At 35.0% G+C, this 22,791-nt stretch overlaps 1 protein-coding gene across 7 annotated transcripts; it reads left to right on the top strand.

Annotated features, from left to right (window-relative positions):
• The first annotated feature begins 10,567 nt into the window (after positions 1-10,567).
• On the top strand, positions 10,568-22,454 carry LIF2 (RNA-binding (RRM/RBD/RNP motifs) family protein). 7 transcript variants are annotated; one of them, XM_088220317.1, is made up of 10 exons: positions 10,568-11,037; positions 11,710-11,817; positions 16,656-17,056; positions 17,137-17,253; positions 17,417-17,557; positions 17,655-17,828; positions 20,918-21,119; positions 21,479-21,654; positions 21,745-21,830; positions 21,920-22,454. In XM_088220317.1, exons 3-10 carry the CDS (start codon positions 16,664-16,666, stop codon positions 22,056-22,058), a joined length of 1,428 nt encoding a protein of 475 aa, XP_088076443.1. In that variant the 5' UTR covers positions 10,568-11,037; positions 11,710-11,817; positions 16,656-16,663; the 3' UTR covers positions 22,059-22,454. The 7 variants fall into 7 exon arrangements, with proteins under 7 accessions (XP_088076443.1, XP_088076442.1, XP_088076439.1 ...); XM_088220316.1 differs by having other exon boundaries at positions 16,635-17,056; XM_088220313.1 differs by having other exon boundaries at positions 16,211-17,056.
• Positions 22,455-22,791: the final 337 nt, after the last annotated feature.

Raw genomic sequence — 22,791 nt, 5'->3', positions numbered from 1 at the left:
AAAAAACAAAACTTAAAACCTCTAAAGCCTTAGCTTCATAACTTGCATCATTATGTTTTATGATTATTATATACATAATGATACATCTCTAATAAACATCATAAGATCATGCACACTCTGTAACATAACACATATCATACTTTTGTATTTCAATCATCAGGCAACAAATTTCCTCTTTTATCAGCCTACTAGTATCCCTGAGGATCCATAGGAGTCCCCGCTACACGTAAACCATTCACCTTAATTCCAGGGCCATCCTCATACCCTGTTTAGTATGAGTGCCAAAACCATAAACCTCAATACCCCATCCGGTATAAGGGTGAAGCAGACCGTCCCCATACCTCGTTTGGTATGAGCGCCAAAACATTTAAAGTCTCCATATCCCGTCTGATATGAGAGACCACGTTCCCGGTAGGGTTTCCTATGGACCCGGTCTGTCCACCATCTCCCAGGATATCTAGTGAAGCTGTCGACATATCCATTTATAAATTCACATACCCTTTTCTACTTTTTTCTTAGTTTTCTATTTTTCACATAAACATGAATACTTAAATAATTAACGAGCACCCAACAAGGCAAGCATATTGTTAAATTCACGAAATCATGCTGAAATAAAGTAAGCAGTGATTTATGCATACGAAACCACAGAATAAACAATCAAATACTATATTGCATTTAGACTGTAAAATATATCAAACAGGAATAGATTGACAAATACATCAGGTTCGGGCCCCATTAGCAATCTTAATTAATTATACATATCTATTAATTCATAAAATACCGTTTTATCATTTATTAAGCTTTAATGCCGTGATAGGAAATAGGGTGAGAGATCCTTACTTGTTTCGGAGTCTAAAATCGGGTTCTCACTGCTACGGGCAGTCCCTAGATTCACTGAATTTTTCTCCAGAAACTAAAACATACTTCCGGTACCTGCACATGTCCCCAAAAACCCCAAATCAGACCCAGGGCCTATTCGGCCAATTTTGGAATTCCAGCACGGCGGCTCTGCCGTGCTCCAGTGACGACGCTGCCGCCCACGGCAGCGATCCGCCTCGGGTTGGCCGTTTCTAGCCCTTTTTGGCTGAATTAGACAAAACTTGCATTTGTTCCTATGATAAAACACCCCAAGGGCCCTCGGTTGGCCAAAAAAAATCCAAAAAACTGAGACTTACCGGTGGCGGAGCTCTCGGGTGCGGCAGCTTCTCCAGCGCAAGTCGCGATTTGGTGTTTTGCTCCGGTCAACCTGTAGAGGAAATGACAGTGGTCATACTGGTGTAAAAATTACATCGAACGGGAATCGGGAAGGGCCTCATCGGAGGCAAAAATTGAAGAAACCTGCGGCGGCACCGCTGGGCTTTGGCGGTGTTTTTGGACCAATTAGCCGATGGTTTGGCTCCGATTTGGCCACAGGTGGGTTCAGCATCTAAAATCGAGCCAATGGGAGAAATTTTACCTCGTTTTGTGGCCGGAAGGTGCTCCGGTGCGGCGGCGGGTGGTAGCGGTCGGTTCCTCCGGTGGCTGGGTTGTCTTTCCGGCGAGGGATCTAGCGGCTAAGGTTTGGGGTTGGGTGTGGATGAGGTTATTTATAACCTTCCCCTTTTAATTTGAGCCGTCCATCACGTTTTAATCTGTGTCGTCCAATCGCGATTAAATTGAAAATAAATCTGCACCGTCCATCACGATGCGATCTAGGCCGTCCGTGCATGATTCAATCTGGACCGTCCGCACGCGCTTTTCATCTGGGCTGTCCGTGCGCGCGGGTACGGATCTGGGCCGTCCGATCGGGTGCACGCGGATCGCCCACGTGGCTCCATCCCGCATGGCCTCCCGCATTAGCATCCCTGCCACGTGGCGTGTCCTGGTTGCCGGGGCTGCTGACGTGGCTGGTGACATGGTACAATTTTTTTAAATTGCGTTTTAACCCCTGGTTTTTTATTTTTTTTTCAAAAACACCCCTAAAATCTAAATTTTCACCCCTTTTTCCCAAAATCATTTTCAATTAAATACAAAAAATAATTTTACCCCTTTTTATCATTATTATTATTTTTATTTCTATTTAATTAAATTAAATTAAATTAAAACCATATAATTATTATCTAATAAATTAATTATTAAAATAAAATAAAATCAAAATAATTTCAATAATAATAAAAATAAAAATTTGGGTGTTACAACTCTCCCCCCCTTAAAGAAATTTGGTCCCCCAAATTCGTCTCTTACTCTTGGTCGAACAAATGGGGATACTGAGCTCTAAAGTCTGATTCTAGCTCCTAGGTAGCCTCTATTGGCGTGTGGTTCTGCCACACGACCTTTACAAATGATATTTCCTGGTTGCGGAGTATTCTGCTCTTTCATTCCGTGATACCGATTGGTACTTCCTCATAGGACAAGTCTTCTTGGAGCCAAGACATGAGAGGGGTCCAAGTTGTACTTGCGTAACATGGATACATAAAACACATTGTGGACCTTGGAGAGCTCTGGAGGAAGTTCCAGTCTGTAGGTGGCAGTACCAATCCTTTCTAAGACTTCAAAAGGTCCAATAAATCGGGTGTTCAATTTTTCCCTCCTGCTGAACCTACTAATTCCCTTGAAAGGAGTGACCTTAAGGAACACCCGGTCGCCTTTCTCAAACGCTAAATCTCTTATCCGGGTGTCTGCATAACTCTTCTGACTACTCTGAGCAGTCTGAATGTTCTTTCTGATTTTAACTATTTTGGACGTGGACTCCTCCACCAACTCCGGGCCGAACAATTTTCTGTCGCCCACTTCTTCCCAACAAATCGGCGATATGCATGGGTGCCCATATAACGCCTTATATAGAGCCATACCAATGCTCACTTGGTAGCTGTTGTTGTAGGAAAATTCTATCAAGAGTAGATGGTCGTCCCAATGGCCCTCAGAGTCAAGGACACAAGCTCGGAGCATATCCTCAAGTGTACAAATTGTCCTTTCTGATTGTCCATCAATCTGAGGATGGAAGGCAGTACTGAGAGACAGCTTTGTTTCCATGGTCTGCTGAAAGCTACTCCAAAATCGAGAAGTGAACCTGGGGTCCCTGTCGGATACCACTGTCACTAGAACTCCATGCAATCTGACTATTTCTCAGATATACATTATTGCCAACTTGTCCAAGGGATCGGTCATCCTGATGGCTAGGAAGTTGGAAGACTTGGTAAGCCGGTCAACAATTACCCAGATGGCGTCATGTCCTGAATGTGCCTTGGGCAATCCCGTTACGAAGTCTATGGTGATATGTTCCCACTTCCACTCCGGGATCGGTAAAGACTGAAGTAACTCGCTTGGGCATTGATGCTCTGCCTTGACCTGCTGACATACCAAGCATTTAGATACAAAGTCAGCTATGTTCCTCTTCATCCCATTCCACCAAAACCGGGGTCGCATGCTTTGGTACATTTTGGTGCTTTTGGGATGCATGGCAAACTTCGAGCTATGGGACTCTGTCATAATGTCTCTCTTTAACTCATTGTCATCTGGGACACACACTCTATCTTGGAACTGGAGTAACCCATCGGCAGAGACTCAGAATTCTGAGCTCACTCCCTGTTCTGCATCATTCTTGTGGGCTACTAGAGCGGGTTCGATTGACTGGGCTTCCCTTATTCTCTATATTAACTCGGGCTAGACGATCAGACGACCCAAACATGTGACTCTCTTCAGGTCCTGAAGCCAAACCTGTTGTGTGGCCCTAATTTGCTTGCGTTCTGAAACCATCAAAGAGGCTAAGATACCTGCACTTTTCCTGCTGAGAGCATCTGCCACCACGTTGCCCTTACCTAGATGATACAAGATATCACAATCATAGTCTTTAAGGAGTTCCATCCACCTTCTCTGACGCATGTTGAGTGAATATGTGTTTCAAACTCTTATGATCGGTATAAATCTGAAAGGTCTCTCCGTATAAATAATGGTGCAAGGTTTTTAAGGCGTGTATGATTGCGGCAAGTTTCAAGTCATGGGTGAAGTAATTCTTCTCATGATTCTTTAACTGTCTGGACCCATAGGCTGTGACCTTCCCATGCTGCATCAAGACACGACCCGGGCCTAGATAGGAGGCATCACTATAAACTGTATATTCCCCCTATCTACTCGGTAAAGCCAGTACGGGTGTAGTGGTCAGCCGCTCTTTTAATTTTTAAAAACTTCTTTCACAGTCCTCATTCCACTCAAACTTAACATTCTTCTTTGTGAGTCAGGTTAGGGGAGTCGATAGACTAGAGAATCCTTCGACGAACCTGCGGTAATAACCTGCCATTCCCAGGAAGCTACGGATTTTCTTAACTGATGTCAACTTCTCCCAGCCAAGTACCTTCAACCTTTTCGGGATTCACTGATACTCCTTCCTTCGATATGATATGTTCTAAGAAGGCAGTCTACTCAAGCCAGAATCCACACTTACTCAAATTTGCATATAGCTTTTTTTTTCTGAGGACCTGCAATACTTGGGCTAGATGGTGAGCATGCTATTCTCTGCTTTTTGAGTAGACCAAGATGTCATCGATGAACACAATAACAAATTGATCCAAGAATTCTCTGAAGACCCTGTTCATCATATCCATAAAGATGGACGGGGCGTTAGTTAGCCCAAATGGCATGACCAGGAACTCATAGTATCCGTACCTGGTTTGAAATGCCGTTTTAGGGATGTCTTCTGTTCTTATTTTTACTTGATGGTAACCTGAAATAGATAAGAACTATTTGAAATAATTGACAAATCAAGCATCTTGAGATGCTTGATTTAGTAATGAATCTCAGAGATTCTCTAGAATAGAGATGATGGTGATGAAATAAAGCAGGTACTTATTACAGGCTACCTACCGTGGATGTTCATGGTGTAGCTAATTTTTCTTGTTGTGCCGAACTTCCGGAGCTCAGTCTGAATGACTATGCAACTACTGCTTTCTGATTTTTCTCTATTCATATAACTATATGTTTTTTGAAGACCAGCATAGACTTCTTTTTTTTTCTTTAATCTCAATTTAGTACACTGCAGCGATGGCTGTGGGATCTAATCTAAAGGTGTACTAGTAAGATGTCTTTCGATGCCATAAAAAGTGCAAGTGAACCAAGGAATATTTGAACTGTGATAAGAAATAAAACTTAAATTAAAAAGAATCACCAATAAAGTGAAAGATCGAGAAAAGAAATGAAATAACATAAGAAAATAAATAATTATAGTTGTGAAACAATCAATTTAAATAAAAATTAAGAGGAAATTAGAATGAGAGGGAAGTAAATAAAAATTTGGAAATGAGATGATGTGAGTAAATAAGGTATGGACCTTAAATACCTTCTCGTTTAGTCTGAATCGAGGAGGGAGGTGTGTGTGTGTGACTGAAGTTCAGCGGACATGGTGAACCTGCACATGGATAGAGTTTGAAACCTAGTTCATACATGGATAGGTGTTTGTGAGTGTGAGTCACCTAGCAAATGTAATTATTGTGGCTATTGTGAGATTTTTTGTGTGTGTATTATCCATGCGATGGAGGGATCTATTTCACCTCTCTTCGATGATTACATAAATGGCATCGCTTGATGAAACCTTAGAAATGACTTTTCGAGTATATATATGATCTTTCATGTGTATGTGGTTATATTTTGAGGTTATGATTGATATTCGAGTGTATATATGTTCTTTTGAGAGTATGTGGTTATACGTTGAGGTTGTAAATGATATTCGAGTGAAATTAAGAAATCCGATCAGAAACATGTGAAAATGGTAAAAATAATAAATAAATTGTGCATTGAAATATTCCTACTGTATTTTCTCATATTATATTTTTTGCATGAAATCTTATCTAGGTTGAAAGAATGAAAATATTTACTGAGTTAAAAAAATTTATTAAATTTCATCTTGATATTTTTCAGAGGAGAAAGAAAAGGCAGAACCGCTGTTAGATGAGTAGAACCTGTGAAATGGTTCCTATTCATGTATATTTTGTGCATATTCAAGAAATTTTCGTTTTGTTTTGTTAAAGTCTAAATTTTGATCTCATGTTTTCTATATAACTATCATATATATCATATGGGATGTTAGATTGTATGATAAAAATTTGAACTATGCGTATGTATATTTTGTGGGCCCATTGCATGAAAATGATATGAATAGAAATTGCACCTCATATCGAGTTTGGGATGTTACATGTTTAGGTATTATATTTACTAGTTGTGTAATACCCGGGCCTGAAATTTGGCTTGAGATTAATTTTAAAATTTTAAAAAATATTTAAAAATATAATTTTAAAATTAATTTTAAAATTAATAAATTTTTATTTATTGTGAAATTAGGAAAAAAAATAGGTTGAGGATGAAATTGAAAACAGTTTTGAGAAAATGGGTGAAAATTTGGGTTCGGATGGTGTTTTTGAAAGAAAAATCAGAAACTATGGGTCAAAACATAATTAAAAAAAATTGTACAACGTAGGATCGCCGAGTCAGCAGTTCCGACGAATCAAAGCGCGCCGCGTGGTAAGGCACACTAACTTGATGCCACGCTGGCAATCTGCGTGCCCGCGATAGGACGGCCTGGAAGCATTCCCACGCGCGTGGATGGTCTGGATCCATTCCCTCCTCAGGTGCAATTGGACGGTTGCAATTAAATGCAATGAACGACCTAGATTTGTTCTCTTTTTAAATGAGATCGAACGGTCGAGATCAAATTATGATGAACGGTCTATATTTATTTATCTTTAAATGCGATTGGACGATTGAGATCAAACGCGATAAACGATCCCGATTTAAGCGAGACAGGTATAAATATCTCGCATCACACCGAATACAAACCTTAGCCCCCAGCCTCCCGCGGAGAAAAAGAACCAGTCGCTAGAGAAGGGAGCCAACTGCTGCTTGTCGTCGCGCTGGAGCCACCTCCGACCGTCAAAAAATGTAAAATTTCTCTTATCCGCTTAGAATTTAATTTTGAGCACCTTTATAGCCAAATCAGAGCAAAAGGAATGGTGAATGAGCCGAAAACTATGGGCAAAACACCGCGGCACCACCGTAGGCAAAATTTGAAACCGCCTCTGATGAGCCCCTTTTCGTTTTCTGTTTTGTACGATTTTTCTACCATTGTGTTCACCGTTCTGTTTTCTACAGTTTGACAAAAAAAAAATGCCTAACCACGAAGGTGAGCCGGTGGAGCCGCTACACCAGAAAATTTCGCCGCCGGTAGATTTTTGTTTTTTGACTTTTTTCGACCAATCGAGACCCCCTAACATATTTTCTCGCAAGAATGAGTATAAAATCGGCCGAAACTGGCCAAAACTAGCCAAAAACGGTCAGGTTGAGGTAAATTACCTCTGTGGACGGCAGTGCCACCGTGCCGAAATTTCAAAATTGGCCGAAAAAGGTATTTAACATTAATTTTAGATTTTTTGGGGTATTTTTAGGTGCGTGAAATGTGTTTTAATCTCTGCAATAAAATTCAAGAAACACAAAGATTGCCAGTAGGCGCAGTAGAAAGTTTTGTGTTTCAAATACTGATTCGGGTAAAAATCTCTCACCTTATTCCTTGTTATAGAATTGAAGCTTAATAATCGGTAATATGGTATTTTGTGTAATTTAGAAAACCTTGAGAATAATTACAGGTTACTAATAGAGCCAAAATCAGTTAGTCATTTAATTGTTGTCCTGTATAACTTATTGTTGAATTTACAGCTTTAAATACATGATGATATACTAAAATGGTTAAATAATTCAATTGTGCTTCCTTGATATATATATTACTTGTCTTGCGTGATTTACGGTTGATCTGTGAAATTGGTAATTAATATGCAAATAAAAAATTGTTTGGTCATATGAATTAATGAATGGTAGCCTTACTAGATATCCTGTTAGATGGTGGACGAACCGGGTACATAGGGAACCTTACCATGAACGTTGCCTTATATCGGATGAGGTATCGAAGAATGGTATTTTTGGTGTTCATACCAGACGGGGTATGGGGACAGCTCGATTCATCCTCATACCAGACGGAGTATTGAAGGATGGTATTTTTGGTACTCATACCGGACGAGGTATGGGGACGGCCAGTTTGTTGATAATGTTGGATATGGGTTCATGCGTAGTGGGACATCCCTATGGGCCCCCAAGGATACCAGTAGGCAAATAAAAAGGAAAAGTTATGATTTTTGCTCACTTGAATATGAAGTTGCAATATTATTTGAGTTATTGTCTTTATATGTCAATTTTAGAAATCTCGCAATGGTAAATATATGCAATAAATGGTTTTCTTTATAATAAATGAATTTACTTAAATCAAGAGCTTCATTGGTTGTTTTTATGATTTTTATCGACCTTTAGTTTCTGTATCAGTGAGTAGTGTGATATTCTTACTGGGCTTGTATAGCTCACCGTTTCATTAACTATTTCAGATCAAGAGGACTAAGACCCAGATTTCGATCAACAAGAGAATTGTGAATAGTTCACCACCCAAACTCCCTTCAAAAGCTAGTGAAGGTCGTCTAAAATACTCAGTTATTGGTTTTTTATTTATTTCTTTAATTTTCGTAATTTTTTTTTATAAGAGATATTTCTGTAGCCTTATTAGGTATTCTAAATTATTGTGTAAGGAATGTAAACCCTAAATTCTATTAATTTACTTCCGCATTTAATTCATGACTTTATTTTCTTTTAAATTACAGGCCTTTACAAGTTATACAATAATTAGAAATCATAATCGTCTATAAGCATCTAAGAGTTGTCTTGACAGTGTTCGAGATTTATTTATCATAGCTTGCAATAGGGACCCAAGAATAAAAAACGAGTTCTTTCACTTATTAGGACTTAGTGTGTCTTTGCTAATGGCTAAGAGCTTCATTCAAAATATACAAAAGCTCTCTGCAACCTTACCTCTACAATGATATTTTTACATGTTATGTGTATCTATTGTCTATTTGGGCAAAAACGAAAATGGCATACATTTTGATATCACATATTACCGAAGCAAAGACCCCATGTCTTCTAGGTTTTATAAGGATACTTTGGAAGAAATTGAGTAAATGCCATTGTTTAAGTATGGAGCCTTGCTTCATTGCCTAAAGAACCGAAACATAGCCTTAGTTCTCATCCATGTCAGGTGGTGTGACAAGATTTAACTTCTTTCAAATAAGTCAGCCTGTTTAGGTTATAAAAAAAAAAAAAAAAAACCTAGACCAAGTCTACCATATTTACCCTAAATCCCAAATTCACTGAATCCTAAATCTCCTTCATCCCACTTCTGAACTTTAGTTCATTACGTTCTTTCCTTCTAGACTCTCTTGTTTGCTGGTGTCTCTATCTCCTACTGAATTCATAATTCATAGCATTATGAAGTAGTTATTTTTTTAGTTTATTATACTAAAATTAACTGAAGTTATTACATATACGCCATATTATCTAAAGTTTGATTATTTAGTGTTCTACTTAGAAAGAAATTATCTTATATAATGATTATAGATTAATCTTTCATCATCTTTTTCTCAATAAGTTCAAAAAAATTTCACCTTATAAATTTTAATGTTAGCTTATATTTTTGTTTTACTATCACAATTAACTAGCATAAGAACTAATTGAAAAATTTATGAAATAAAATTTGGGTTTTGAATAAAATTTTAGAACCAAAATACAAAATAGTTAACTATAAATGTACTCAAGCCATTAACTTCAAAACCTAATACGTAAGCAAGTTCCAAGACTCTAAAATAGCAATAGTAAAAGTGGGAACTCGAACATCAGACATGACCATGGCTAGATGACTAACCAACAAAGAGGTTGAAATGGAAAAATTCATGGAGGTCGATTTTGAGATTTCATATTATTGAGTATTCCTCTTAATATGAAATAGAATAGTTCCATCATCTTATAATAACAAAATTGCTATATGAAAAAAATAACAAAAATAATCTATATCCTACCATTATCTTTTGGCTTTCACCAAGTATCAAAACTAAAATATTGAATATAAATTAAAAAGTTGTGCATTTTATGATTAATGTAAATACATCCAAAAGCAAAAATTAAATATTGCATTAACATGTGACAACTAGCGGTATACATTGCATGTCAATTAACAAAGACATGCCACTTAACAACCAATCAACTAAAAAATCTAGCAACAAAGTCAAAAAAGCCCAAATAACCAATTCATATTCTTCATGGTACATATTGATAATTTAAAAAATATATTATAACTAATTTCTGATAATAAATTGTTCAACAATTAAAACAAATGTTTCATTGATACATATTAATGCTTCTCCATGTAGCTCAAATTATGGGAAAAAAATATCTCAGTGAAGATCCAACTTGAGAATACTAAGCCCAAGGAGAAAACTCAGCTTATTGAGAGATATTAAACGGTGCCGTCTGGAAGAGCTTAAGAGAGGAATATCTAATGCCACCATATATAACAGTTTCGATGTAGACTGAAAATATATATTGTATGCTTTAACCAACTTAAAATGTTTAAGCCCAATAAATGACCCAACCCGTGTAAAAAACTCAGCCCATTAAGAGATCTTAAACGACGCCGTTTGGACGAGCTTAATATGCTTTTCTAGGTTTGTTGATCAGTCCAGAAACAGAGAGGCTGGTTTGGAGTTTGTAAGAAGTACAGAAAGGGAGAGAGGGATTGCAACTTCATGGCCGTCGATTGATGAGGATGATCTTCTAATAATGGTCGTTGAATGAAGAGGACATATAATTAGAGAGTACGCAAGGCGTGGGAAGAGGACAGAGCAGAGGGAGAGAAAGGAGCGGGTAGGGTTTTCAAAGTTGAAATCTGGAGATTCGAGGCTTTTGGGAGTGAGACCGGGGAGATTTGAGGCTTGAGATTCTGAGGTTGGAAAAATGGAGATGGGAAGGAACTAAACTCGTTGAGGAAAGAGCAATTGAGAGAGAAGCAGAATAGCTGCTGTGGTTTGAGAAATAGCCAGAAAGGAAAGGGCAATTGAGGGTAATAAGGAGAAAGCGAGGTTAGGGAGTGCCTTTGTACGGATTCTGCCATCTCGAAGCAACCACAAGAACGGTTCAAGTTTGGTATAAATCTCTCTCTTTTCTTCTTCCCATCAATTTGTTAGGTTGTGGACATTCTAAATGATGAATGGAACAAGGATTTTGGCACCCATGATTGATCAATATGAATGTTTGCTTGCTTCTGTCATGTTATACTAGTATAAGGTTAACGTATCTGTTTGGACTACCTTCTCTTAGAATTATTAGGTTGTACTTGCTGAGTTATGAGTAAAGGTCAGAAGGTGTTTGATAATTTGTTGTATATGTTCAACAATGTCCATGTTACCTGCTTTTAAAAATTTCTCCAAAATTCAGTATCCTTTATGTTTGTAAATTTACTTTGTTCCACCTATTGATGCAAAATTTTGTGAGGATCTTGTCTACCATTTAATTTTAAATGTTAGTGAAGTTTTGAAGTAGAACCCTTTCTTATGAAGGATTCGAGCTGCTTGAGTGACCTGGTTAATCCATATGATTAAATCTGTTATGAAGGGTATGTTTTAGCTTTATTAGCGTCTAGGGAAGGACCATTTGAAGTTAGGCCCATTGACTCGCTAATTACTTGCTTCTTGTAATTGCCTCATTGAACCTTTATAGGCTCTTATGGGATATTGATAGTGCCTTCACTATACTGTTCTTGAGATTAATGCACAGAGGGTCATGATTCAGAAAGTGCACTCTCTCACCATTTGACAGATGTCCTGAAGAAACTATATCTGTCAATGTTTGTTTGGATGAGATAAGAATGTTCCGGAGACTGCTATCCTTACTGTTTGGTGACCGAACAAGAGGTTGAATCTAAAAGTTAATTTTCTACCAAACAGATAAGTATACATGGTTTTATTTTTGTTGCACTGCTCTGGATGCCTAATTTAATGCTATTTAGAGAATCGAGAATGAGGATATATAGGTTATTTGTTGCTGTTCATGTCATGAGTTTTAATTATAAGACTTCAGTTGATGCAGAATCATTTAGGTTTAGATTGCCTAAATAAATAAGAAACTGTAATTATTTTAAATATAGAGATATTGTAATATTTTGGGAGTCTACTATTATAGTTTTTGCAACTTAGGATTTTATTCTTTTTTAATATTTAGTTTTCTTATTTGTATTTTTAATATTATTTTCTTATCCTATTAGTGTTAATAGTCTAATTCGGTTGAGGAAAGTTTACTTAGAAGTTGCTGTAAATATCTTTATGAATTCACTTTTGGAAGAGGCTTTACTTCTTTAGTAAAATACTTTCAGAGTTTCTCAAATTTCTGGTTCTGATATAATCAAATTCTTAAAGATGATCTTTTACGACGTCTTAGGTGTACTATCTAAGAAACTTTAGGTATAATGTACAGCTTTTTAGATATCAAATCCTTAATAGTTAAGAAGGTGATGTAAAATGGCTTAAGTTTAATTGTCAAAATAGATCATAGATTATTATTCTAATAAATATAGTTTAGGAGCCTGCTATTTTAGCTAGTAACTTAAAGATTTTATTCTTTTTAGTATTTTATTTCTTTCTTGTGTTTGTAGTATTATTTTCTAATTTTGTATACGAGTGGTACCCCCTTGGTACGTTTGTGCATAATAATACTCTTTCTTTTTTATCTCAAAAATAAATTATTTTCTAATTTAATTAATGTTAGTATTTCTTATTTCAGCTTCATCTAGCAAAGTCTACTTTGAAAGCATTATAAATATCTTTGTAATTTCACTTTTGAGACAGACTTCTGTTATTCAATAATATACTTTTGGATTTTCTCAATTTTGGTTGTGTGATATAATCAACCCTTAAATGCAATGTTAAAACTTCTTAATGTCATGCATAAAAAATTTTAGTTGTGAGGTTCTTATTCCCATATTCCTAAGTAGATAAAACCCTAAGTGGTCTTACATTAGTTGGTATTAAGGCTAAAAGAATCCTTCACATGGACGTTTGAGGAAGAAAAAATTTGGACTCGGTAGAAGATGATATCAAGATCTTGATTCAAGGCAAATTTAAGGGTTGAAATTAAAATAGAATTAGTTAGACAAACTCCTTTAACTATGGTTCAAGCATACTAAGCTTCCATTGACCTGGAAGAATATTTTAAGTTTCCAATTCCAAGGAACATTGAACTTCTGGTTATGGAATCCGTTCCTAAAGATATCCTTGGATCAAAAGGTGAGCTGAAGAATATATTTAAGTTAATTTCCAAGATTCCTTCCTAAGGTAAGAAAGTTGTTTGCTTTAGCTGTACATGTACATGGGTTACCAATTTCCAAAGAAGAGCAACTTTCTTTCTGAAATGAAACAAGAAGAGAAGATGCAAGGAAGGAGTGTATCCTAGGTTGATGATTTAGCTCCTATTGAACAAATAAGAATACCCCTTATTTGTCTATAGTAAGGTGCACATCTGCAGGACCTATAGTGGAGGAGCTAGAAAAACCACCATGTGTTCCTATTGGTCAAGATTTCCCCAAAAGACAACTCTATGGAAGTTCCATGCATGAAGAAACTTGATTTTTTTTGTACCAAATGGTCGATATATTTATTTTATCCTTTTCTTGACACTCAACAATTGTGTGTTTGCATTATTTTTGGTGCTGTAGAAGATGAGTGAGCATAAAGTTTGCTAGGTTTTCATGGGGAAGCTCTTAGATTTATTTTAAAAAAAAATGGGGAAGCTCTTAGATTAATATTTTGCATTATTCGCCACTTTGAAGTCATGCAAGATGACTTAAGTTTAAATTACCTGAATAGAATAGGAATTAGAAGTCAATTAAATATAAAAATATTATACTATTTAAAAGTTTCTCAATAAAATACTTCTGGAGTTCTTCTCTGGTTATGTGATATAATTAAATCATGATGATTAGACTTATTAATTGTGATGTTTAGGTTCTTATCCTCAAATCCCTAAATAGACAAATTAACCCTGATGTGTCTGATATTAATCTTTCTCTACAACAATAGAAAAATTATTTTCAGAAAATTCACAGATCTTTCTGTTGTACCTTAACATTAAACTTTTATTTTAACATAACGTCCTGAAAGGAGTCCTACTTGAAATATGCATTAAAAATTTAAATAGTAATTATAAGATGATAATTGAAATTATTCACAAACATTCTGTTTTAATTAAAATTATAAAATGTTAATTCAGATAAATTTTTCTTGGAAAATATTGTCTGGTGGTTGTATCTTTGACTGAAAAATTACTATTTCAGTCTCTTATTTGCTAATCATTTTATGATTAGATCCTTAGAAATTTTTATGTTAAAATTTTTTCTTTAATTTTTTAGATTGTTTTGAAAAAATTTTTTAGATTGTTTCAATTTGTTATTTTTGTTATACAATTATAAAATATTTTGCAAGAAACCACAAACTTTGTATGTACTGACAGTATTTTGCAAGAAACCACAAACTTTTTATGTACTGACAACACTTTGTTTCTGTAAAGTTTAGAAGTTATAACAACTGAGAATTAAGTTTAATATATTTGATTAGAACAATTGATCTGTTTAATTTAGGTTATAAGAAATTTGTGTACCAGAACTATAAAAATTATAATAATACCTATTAGGGAAGAAGATGCCTATGGTAACAATTATTTATTATTATATTTTCAATTTTTAGTCTTAGTCTTAATTCACAGTAAAAAATTTATACGTTAAGTCTTTTTTTGTCTCAGTCAATTAAGACATAAACAACTTCTGCTGCTCCTATGGAAAACGTTTTATAATAATTTTATACCCATAGTTTAAGAACTAAATTGTTTCTTTTTTAATTTTAACAAAATATGTACATATTAACTTTTTTATTAAAACAGGAACAAAGCAGCTGGTCTAACTGTAAATTGGACACATAGTTGATCCAGTTTAGTGTTAAATAAGTATAAAATTATGAGAACTAGTAAAAATTGATAAAAGTAGTGGAAACTAGCCAATTCGATTCAAACGAGCCAGTTCATTATAAGGAGAATGATCACTTTGACTTTTTTATCCCCTTCAAATTTTATTTAGTTTGTAGTAATAAAGTTTTATTGTTTAACGTAATATTTATATTTATTTCTTCACACTTTTTTATTTCAATAAAGAATATTTATATTTATGTATTTTAACATTAAAAATTATCAATAACATCTTAAATAATTTAACTAATAATTTTTTTAGCTTTTAAAATTTTATTGTTCTCTATATATATTTTTAAAATCAACAGTTGAACTAATAAATCAATAATTGATGTGTTAACCGATAATGTAAAAAATCTATTTGCATATTAGGCAAAGGCATTCTCCAATGGTGAACAGAGTTAAAGCAAACTTAAGGTACAGCCTAAGCCATGTCTATTCAATGTTTACATGACGAAATAAAATTCAGACAGCTTATTAGTGTGTTATGGGTTATTTGGAAAGAAAGAAATCTTAGGCCTTTGATGGGAAAGAAAACCCAATGTATAAATTAAGAGATAGGTGGTTCCACCTTTTTAGTCTATGTTCATGGGCGTGACATTGTTAGAGATGAGGATTTTGGGTTTGTCTTTGATACCCTAACTAGAATGTAAACAATTGTACATGGGTGGTACCCTTTTTTTTGGTGCCTTGTGAATATATACTTAACTTTTTATTTCAAAAAAATTAGTGGGTGTAGGCACATTCATGTTGGATAAATAATGGTTATAAAGTCTTTTCCAAAGAAACCCTTGTGATTTTGTTGGATAACACCCCACACAAGAACACAATAGAGGATAGAAAAACAGTCACAAAGAAGCGTTTTTTCTTTAAAGAACATTTAAATGAAAATTAAAAACCATCTTTCGTGCCTCCAGAATTTCATTTTGAATTGGCTGTTTCATATCAATCTTTAACTTTGTGCCCCAAAATATTCTACCCAGTTTGGTAGATTGTTTCTTTGTCAAGCTTATACCTGCAAATATTTTGTCCCCCTCCTCTCTGCATTGATTTTACCTTTCCTTTCTCGAAGGACTGAGTAATCTGGGCCTGCATGTTTTTGGTGCTTTGTTTACGCTTATAATTTGTTTGCATGTCTAATCGAGTATCTGGGTTACTTATCTTGTTTGTATTGGCATAATATAAAATCAAAAAACTATTTTAGCTTTAGATAGGTCGGGGATGGTTATTTGTCTGATTTTAATGTGAATTATCTCTTTGTTTTCATACTCATTTCATCAAGGGATTGTTTGGTACCGCATTTTTACAGGATTTTGAATGTTGGTACTGTCTGTTTGGTGCCTGAGACAACTGAGGAAGAGAAATTCAACTGGTTGCTTTCTTTGCTGTTTAGTCTCTCAAGAAAAACTAAACTTTGCCAAAATGAAAACTTAGTTGAAGCAACACAATGAAAATTTTATGCAGTTTTCTAGTTTTCCTTTTTTCACTTTTTCTCCATTGCTTAACATCAATAAATAATGTGCTCATTGTTTCATCCCCGAAATTCAAGTTGGCTTTCCAACTTCGCCTTCTACCTATCCAGAAAAAAATTCCAGGAGGGTTCTCCTTGCTTGCAAGTCCTGCTCCTAAATTTCTCTTAGATATCCACTCATATCCAGTTCCATAAATCATACACATTAATGTAGGTTCCTTGCATTTTCCATAGTGATTATCCAAGCTTCCTCATAAAATAGGTGCGGTTATTGGGTGACCAGAAACATTCATGGCAGAGGGTACTGAAGTTGAGGAGCGAGTTGATCTTGACGACAATTATATGGAAGAGATAGATGATGATGTTGAAGAACAACTAGATGAGGATGGGGAAGATGATTCTGGCGATCCAAATGATGGAGAACATGATGAGGAGGAATATGAGGGAGCAAGAGGAGGGACCAGTGGAAAGGATCAGTCACCTGAAGACAACATAAGCCATGTTGATAATGAACAGGTTGAAGATGAAGACAAATTCACTCTAAGCGAAGATGAAAAAGAAAAGGTCGCCCATCTTCTTTCACTTCCTCCTCATGGTTCTGAAGTTTTTTTGGGTGGGCTTCCTAAGGATACGGTGGAAGAGGATTTGAGGGATCTCTGTGAAACAATTGGTGAAATATTTGAGGTAAGATTTGTGATAATCTATTTGAGACGATTTTTTTCCTAGGATTTTTTAATTTAATTTAAATATAAATCATATTGCAGATCAGGCTAATGAAAGATAAGGAATCTGGTGGAAACAAGGGTTATGCTTTTGTGGCATTCAAATCAAAAGAGATTGCACAAAAGGCTATCGAAGAGTTGCATAGTAAAGAACTCAAGGTAATCATGTATGCTTCTTGTAAGCTATTTTTAATGGTTTGGATGAGTAGATGTTTTGATGGTGGGCGCTCTCACCCCCTTCCCCCGCCACCCTCCCCCTCCCCTTCCCCTCCTCCCTGGGCAAAAAAATAAACTAATCTTGACATATATATTGTTTTTGCAGGGAAAAACTTTGAGGTGTTCGCTTGCAGAAACTAAAAACAGATTATTTATTGGTAATGTTCCGAAGAGCTGGACTGAGGAGGAGTTCAGGAAAGTCATTGAGGGTGTCGGCCCTGGAGTTGAAAATATTGAGCTGATAAGGGTAGACTGTTGAATTAAGTAATGCTTATACTTAAAATGTGTTTAAGAAGATTGTGACTGTGTATGTTGCTGACACTACCGGTTTCTTCCTTGTGTAGGATCCACAAAATCCAAACCGTAATCGAGGTTTTGCTTTTGTTTTGTACTACAACAATGCCTGTGCTGATTATTCAAGGCAGAAAATGACTACTAATTTTAAGCTAGATGGCAATACACCAACAGTAACATGGGCAGATCCAAAGAGTGCACCTGACCATTCTGCTGCTGCGCAGGTAAATTCATAGACGATTGAAGTAACTGTCTATAGCATCATTACAAGTGGCTCAGATTTTGACCAGATTCTGTTAGTTCTTTGTTATTTGATCTTTTGTTCTTGTCACAACATTGCTTTTGGATTTGTGATTTTTGCAAAGGTATTTTCCATTCTAGTTTGGGATTTATTTGGCTCAGTTGGTATTTGTACCGTGAGCTATTAAATTCTGTAAAAATGACAAAGTAAAAGTAGCTGTAAGATAAAAGCAAGTTCTACATGGTAAAACTTGCTTCAAAAAGTGTTTTTAATATAAAATTTGATACTATATTTAATTAATTACATTATAAAAGTAATAATAAATCTTAAAATGATAAAAAAGTTGCATAATAATTAAAAAATTATTTATTTAAGTAATATTAAATAATTTTCTTAAAAATTGTTCTAATAATTAAAACATATGAAAATGTTTTTTTAACATAAATAGTAATTTTAAATTATTCTATGTAATTTTTAAAATAAAAATGATTTAAATAGTTGATAACAATTTTTAATAATATATTTCTATTTTAAATATCAAATTAATAAATTAGTGAAACATAAATTTATGCATATTAAAGATATTATTCACCTCTAATGTAACGAGCCATGTATCAGATGTATTTATTTTCAGTTTTTTATTTTACTTCTATTAGAAACCAAAAATAAATTTTATTTTTATTCAAAAGCACTTCTGTTTTTGAGTGTTTGGCAAGGTTCCTACTTTTGGATAGCAAAGATAGAAGCAGAAGCTCTACACACTCATTTGATTAGAAAACCTCGAATGCAAGGCAAAAACATGGGTTTAATTACTGTTTACGTGAAGTGAAAGTATGAGAAACTGATAGGATAGAAGTCAGTGACATGTCTTGTTACATGGTAAGACATTCTGTATGTTTCTGTTAGTAGGTACAAAAACATTTTGAGGGGGATGATCAACTTTGTTTTCCTTTTAGGGCCTCTTTGATTCAGGTATATGAGTAAATTCTATGCTCTTCGGACTTAGGTTCAAGTGTCGAGTATGGGTATGGCACTAAATTTAAAGAGTCTGAGCATCATAGGTCCTCTTGCCTTTGGTTAATAAGCTGATATTACAAGGAATATTTAGTTAGGGCCTCTTGGCTCCAATATCTGCTTCTCTTTTTGTGGTTAAAAATAGAAGTTTGACCAAATACTAAAAAGTATAAGTGCTTTTAGGCAATAGAAGCTATTCTTTTTACTTTTGATAAAAATGGAACCAGAAGCTGAAAATAGTTGCTTTTGAGAAATAGCTTGTGCTCTAGGAGGTAAATAATATTTTTATTTATTTATTAGTTTCGTATGTAATTAATTAATACATTAGAGTTTTTAAAATTATATTATTTTGACTCATTGTTCATAATTTGGTATTTATTATAAATTATTTAAATAATATTTATTTTAAAATTAAATTATTAATTGAATAAAATAAATAAAAAAATGAATTAATATAATACTTTAAAATAATTTAAACTAATAGAATAGTTATTAGAAAAAGTATTATTTGAATAACTAAAATTATTAATTTGTATTATTATGTAATTTTTTATTATTTTAACATTTATTATTAATTTTATAACATGATTAACTAATACAAACTGTATTTTATATTGAAACATTTTTTTACAACAAGTTTTACCAAACATTATACTACTTGTTTTACTTTAATGTTGCTTTTACTGAGAGCTATTTTTAAAACACTTTCACTAGCTCACAGCACAAGCTATCTGCGGCAAATGGACTCTTATTGTGTTTGGTTTGTCGAAATAATTACTGGAAGCAGAAGTAAATTTTACATCATACTTTTAGACTGACTATCTTTAATTTTATTTATGATAGTAAAAATCAGTTCGTACTGCCTGTTAATTTTAATAATTTGAATAACAATACCAAAACTTATTCAGGAAATATAAATAAATAATTTGATGCTATAGTTTTATTTTAAATTGTAGTGGTCCGCTGAAATGAAAATTTGGTTGAAGACAACACCACAGTAATTCCATAATATTTTTCTATGAACAAATATATTGCCTTTTAAGTTAATTGCATAAATAACTCAGAGGATGGCACAGCTTTCTATCCAAAAATATATGCTCCTTACAGAAAGATTGATGGAGTTCTCTAGAATTATATTCACTATCATTACATCCAGATTAGGTGTCCAAATAAATTACTGTATATTATCCATAATAGATGTTTAAGAAGTTTGGAGTATTTTCTGTATTCGCTTCCATTCCATTACATCCACGGCAACCGAAAGACTCATCCCTCAAATTCCAAGGATAGATATCTAAGATTCCCAATTTGATGGGCAAAAACATATCTTAGTTGGGAAATTTGTTATCCAGTAATATTGATAGCTCACTTAACCAAGCATGGGTAGAAAAAATTACCAACCATGTTCCTGAATATTATATGATTATTTGGACCTAAAAATATTCTGAATGATAATAAGGTGAACGGAAAAAAAAGAGAGAGAATCACTCTTGCTTTCTTTTCTTCTCTTCACACCTTTGTACAACTATAATCATAGAAATGAACTGTTGGAGCTGTTTGATTACTTTCGTCAAGAGGGCTTTTTGATTATCCCATTAAGTACCTTACTTGGAAGGTTAAAAAGAAGCAAATAAGATGCATTTTTTTCCCCTTTATTTAAATGAAAGAGCCTTGCATGCAGATAAGGTCCAGGGTTAAAAAAATCTAAACATACGACTACTATAATACCTGCTGGAGATTCTGATAACTGCAGTCTGTTATTGTGATAACTAGTTTGTAGGAGATGAAATAAGTGGACGGGTCACTTGCAAATCTGTGGACATACAAGATGCCTAAGACATGCTTGGTTTATATTTACTGGGTTATAGACCAATATGATCTTGAGATCCAGTTTTTTGAAAGATGTTGCTGCTTCAACTCTTAAAAACAGCCTTTGAATTGCATATAACCAAGAAAAAATTTTCTGTTGTCATTATCTGTTGGAAGCTGGGGAGACCACCTATTGCTTTACAGTCTGCAGTCTACTGATGCTGGTCCTCAAAATATTGAGATTTGCAGGTGAAGGCTCTTTATGTCAAGAACATACCTGAGAACACTACTACTGAGCAACTGAAAGAACTGTTTCAGCGGCATGGGGATGTAACAAAAGTGGTTATGCCACCTGGCAAAGCTGGGAAGAGGGATTTTGGCTTCATTCATTATGCAGACAGGTCAAGTGCATTGAAGGCTATTAAAGAAACAGAGAAATATGAAGTCAACGGTAACTTTCAGACAAATCTTTTTCACTACTAGTTAAACAGATTTTTCCAGTTTTGGACTGTAAACAATAAGCTTGTTCCTTTTCAGGTGTATGATTACCTGCAAAAACATAGATTCTAGTGGTCTGTTGTAATCATGTTCTTAGTTGCTTGGAGATTATATTTTTAATATTAAAGGATATGGGAAAACATTGTGAAAATGACAAATGGCAGTAACGGATGACTCCAATTATCATTTGGTTTTGTAATTGGGTTATAAGGGGATTTGTTAGGTTGTCGCCTGTGCTCAATATTGAGATTTCATTTTTCCCACTGTTTATGGAAGTCCATAAATAATATGTTTGATGAACTTGTACTGCAGGCCAGGTATTGGAGGTTGTCCTTGCTAAACCACAGCCTGAAAAGAAATCTGATGGTGCTTATCCTTATGGCGCTGCACTTCATCCTGCCCATCTTCCTCATGCTGGGTATGGTGGTTTTGCAGGAGCTTCTTATGGTTCTGTCGGTGCCGGACTGGGTGTTACTTCTGGTTATCAGGTATTTGTGCGTATACATATGCCTATTTAATCTTTTAACATAGTTACAACATCTGTCAAATTAATCTTATAAACTTACATATGGATACAGCCAGTAATTTATGGTAGGGGGCCAATGCCAGCAGGGATGCAAATGGTGCCAATGTTTCTACCTGATGGTCGAATCGGTTATGTACTGTGAGTTGCCGTTTCCTTAATGATTTCTCTTTGATTTTGTGAGCATGAAAGCTCCTTATAATTGGTTCGACTTCTTGGGCACTGTGCAGTCAGCAACCTGGAGTACAGATGCAACCACCATCTCGGCCTCGGAGGGCTGATAGGAGCAACGGTCCTAGTGGAGGACCAGGACGAGGTGGAAGTACCAGTGATGAGGGTAGCCGTAGTAGAAGGTATCGGCCTTACTAGCATAAAGTTGCTGAGACATGTTGTAGTGTATGAAAGGAAACAGGATACTCTCTAGTTGGATGATTTGTTACTAGAGCAAAATAATTTTGCCTTATAATCTCACCTAATCATTCCTCTCCCCTTCACCTTTCCTTCATCCAATCCTCGCCTGCCATAGAATTAAGGGGAAGAATACAAGAAGGGGGGGTTAAGATGATATACCGGACAAGGAAGGGTGGTTGATTTGGGAAAGTGAATTATCATGTGTCTTAAATGTGTTAGGAGATTGTAGACAGTTGACTAGACTCTCTTTTCCTTATATTTATTGGCATTGTTTATTTGCACACCAAGCTATGTGCAAGTCGCACTTGCACCAGTTTGTTATTTTTAGAAATATGAGATTGGTTATGCACTGAAGAGTAAGGTGAGGTTTATGTTTCTGTCATGCTCAACGTACAGTTCCGTTATACCTATGTACATATGGGTACTGATAGTTAGAAGTAGCGAAGTTCAAGCTTAATAATTAATGAAAAGGGCAAGCCTGAACCATTTCATATTGTTGATATTATCCAAAGTATGCTCGGCAGGCTATCAAAGTAATTGCATCTCCTTGAATATGTTGTCACTTGTTCTTCAGGAAGTTGTGTGTAATTTCGAAAACTAATTTTGTGAACTAGAACATTTTAGAAGTGGGAAAATCAATCATCGTTTGTTGTCACGTATTCCAGACAATGCCGCAGATAAGTGGAATCAA

The sequence above is a fragment of the Carica papaya genome, chromosome 5, assembly GCF_054855325.1.
Source record: "Carica papaya isolate Zhongbai chromosome 5, ASM5485532v1, whole genome shotgun sequence".
NCBI lineage: Eukaryota > Viridiplantae > Streptophyta > Magnoliopsida > Brassicales > Caricaceae > Carica > Carica papaya.
This window is presented reverse-complemented; position numbering and strand designations above follow the sequence as displayed.